Genomic DNA, 2,770 nt, shown 5'->3' on the forward strand with positions numbered 1-2,770 from the left:
GCGTGCAGGACGGACGTGCGAGACCGCGCGCGGGTTGAAGCTAACGCTCGTGATGCATCGAGAACGAGATTGCTCGTGAAAGACGGCCCGATCGTTGAACTCCCCCGCGTCCGTGTCCGTGTAAGCGCGAGTGAATTAGCGAATGGCGTCATTGGCGTCGAGCGTCCTACCGTCCAGGTCCAGCCGGGAAGGTTAACCTGTAATAAACCGAACGGCGACGCGCGGCACGCGGGAAGATGCCGCGCGCCAAGAGTTTGCCGCAGAAGCTGGTCAAGGTGGCGAGCTGTCACCCGTCGGCGAGCACATGGGTGTTCCTCATGAAGGGTGAGCGCGAGGACAATTTATTGCCGTTCATTACACTGACACAATTTCCCACAGTCTTCTCTGAACGACCGTCGATCTGATTTCTGCGATTGATCGCGTAGATGTGTTCCTTGTGAGAGAAACGACCTCTCCGAATTGCGTATCCAATGTATGTATTTCAGAAGATACTCTGGACAGCACAAGCGGGGGTCAACCAGAGATCGTAAAGCTTAGACATCCAGCGTCCGATAAGCCGGCTGTATTCGCATTCAGCCCTGGAAATCTCACGGTGCAAGAGGTTTTGATCTTTGACGAAAAGAAGAGATCTTGGTTCATCGATAATAATGTCAAATCTGATGGCAAGTTGCACTTGTCGACACCAATCGATCCAATCTTCTTGGCTTTGCCGTACTTAAGGAAGGTAATTGTACAACTTTACTTTTTTACCTTTTACATATGTAGATATTTCTTTGAGACAGTCGTTGGAAAACTCATGTCTTTCTTACAGTCGCAAATGGCGCAACCTTTGGAACAATGTCTCTGGGATGAAGATTTTCCGGAGACGTCTCGTCTCGTGCAATGTGAAAACTTGAACCTGTCGTTGGTCGCGGATCGTAAGGGAGATGAATCGCTGCAAGCGTTCAAGTTTAATGAGGAGAAATCGTTGAACTGGTTGCGAAAGAAGGTAGAAAAGGTAGCGCACGTACTACAAGAAAAAGGAGTCCATGTATCTCAAGGTGCTATGAGTGCCACTTACGTTAAGAGTACTAAATACGAAAGTGGTACAGAAGCAGGTAAGAAAAACAATATAATCATAAACCGCGATTATGATGTGGTTTTAAGTAACAAGGACATTGGATAAGATCAAACATTTGAGAATTCCTTGATATCTGTTATAGCTGAAACGAGATATAATGAGATCTTAAACCAATTTTTGTAGGCCACCATCTACAAGCAAAAGATCAATTTATTGACAAAGCACTAATTGATGAAAATTTTCTTACAGAATACTTAAAATATGCGCATGGTATCGTGTCAGAATATCTTGCCGAAGATCTCTCAAAGAAGCTGGCACAACGTTTGAATATATCTGACGAAGTGGAGAATAAAAAACGCAAGCTGACTAGTCCTAAAAATGAGACGGATGAGAAGAAACTTAAGAAAGATTCGGTGGAAGAAAGCCCAGTGTCGAAAACAAAGAAGCAGACAAAAGAATTAAGTAAACCTGAAAAGGTCAGTTATTAATAAAAATAGTAATTATAATCATTTCAGTAAATGATAACTATGATTATAAACATCAACCTATGAATAAAATTTATATTAGTAATTTTTAACTGTTCGAAAATTGCAATTTATTGTTTTAATATTATAATAATGTTGTAATATTGTATTTGCTTTGTTTATTTAAGATCATAAACATGGGAAAAATATCTATAAGATCTATAAAGAATTTTCAAAATAGTACATTTATGTGAAGAACTTTATAATTCATATTTATATATTTTTTTACAGAGCCAAAAAAGCGCTGCCCCTGGCAAAAAGGAATTGGCTAGGCAGAGAGCAGCGGCAGGATCTAAAAGCATTACTAGCTTTTTTCAAAAGAAATAAATGTCAAGAAAGTGTAGAATGTTTTTAAAGATTAATGCATTATAGACATTTGTCATTATATCATGTACGGTTTTAAAATTTTTACTACTACGTATAAATCTGTGTGTTTAATGTCAAAGTTGAAAATTTTAATATTTTATTGATAATTATGTAACAAACAAATTTTTTCCGCCAATATTTCAATAAGTTTATGTAATACTATTAATATTTAAGCACGATGTAGCATGCAATAATAAATATTTAATAAAAAGAATATACTAGCAACTAAATTCTATTTTCTGATTTCTAACTTATATTTTTATAAGTTTAAATAAAATTTTTATATGTTATTTAATTATATTCTAATACTTTGTCGATTTTTAAGAATTTAAAATAAATTTAATTATGTTTGTAATTAGAATATAAATGACGTCGATAATTACTGATATTTGATAAAATTACTTTTTATTTTACTGACTTTCAGTATTTATCGACGTCCTTTTAATTATCGATATTTAGTTTTTTATACTCTTAATTAACAAAAGAGAATTTATAATAATATAATTTAACTTATTCTAACATTGTATTTTTTATTTAATTATATTGTATTATTTTATTATATTAAATTTTCAAGATCAGAGAGAAACCTGAGAGAGGCCATCCCGGCCTTTTTCGTGTGTTGCATTTTCCGACGCGCCGCCTGAGAAACCCAAGTAGCATTAATGTCTAAAAGACATCATAAAGATGTTTTTAAGATGCCAGAAATCTTAAAGATGTCTTTATGATGTCTTTTAGACATTAATTGCTACCTTGAAAGTGCTTGCAATTCAAACTCAACCGCCGAGCCGCCGCACAGTCGGGCGAGAGGTGGAACGCGTCG

At 36.2% G+C, this 2,770-nt stretch overlaps 1 protein-coding gene across 1 annotated transcript; it reads left to right on the plus strand.

The window, feature by feature from the left end:
* On the plus strand, positions 1–2,180 carry LOC139813138 (ribonuclease H2 subunit B). The gene is made up of 5 exons (XM_071778480.1): positions 1–324; positions 486–724; positions 812–1,097; positions 1,310–1,536; positions 1,816–2,180. The coding sequence occupies exons 1-5, from the start codon at positions 237–239 to the stop codon at positions 1,909–1,911; spliced, it is 936 nt and encodes a 311-aa protein (XP_071634581.1). The 5' UTR covers positions 1–236; the 3' UTR covers positions 1,912–2,180.
* Positions 2,181–2,770: the final 590 nt, after the last annotated feature.

This window comes from Temnothorax longispinosus, chromosome 5 (assembly GCF_030848805.1).
Source record: "Temnothorax longispinosus isolate EJ_2023e chromosome 5, Tlon_JGU_v1, whole genome shotgun sequence".
Taxonomy (NCBI): Eukaryota; Metazoa; Arthropoda; class Insecta; order Hymenoptera; family Formicidae; genus Temnothorax; species Temnothorax longispinosus.

Coding starts and splice junctions, on each gene's coding strand:
- LOC139813138 (XM_071778480.1), top strand. CDS start 237: ATGCCGCGCGCCAAGAGTTTGCCGCAGAAGCTGGTCAAGGTGGCGAGC. Junction 1,098..1,309: donor CGAAAGTGGTACAGAAGCAG/GTAAGAAAAACA, acceptor ATTTTCTTACAG/AATACTTAAAATATGCGCAT. Junction 1,537..1,815: donor AATTAAGTAAACCTGAAAAG/GTCAGTTATTAA, acceptor ATTTTTTTACAG/AGCCAAAAAAGCGCTGCCCC.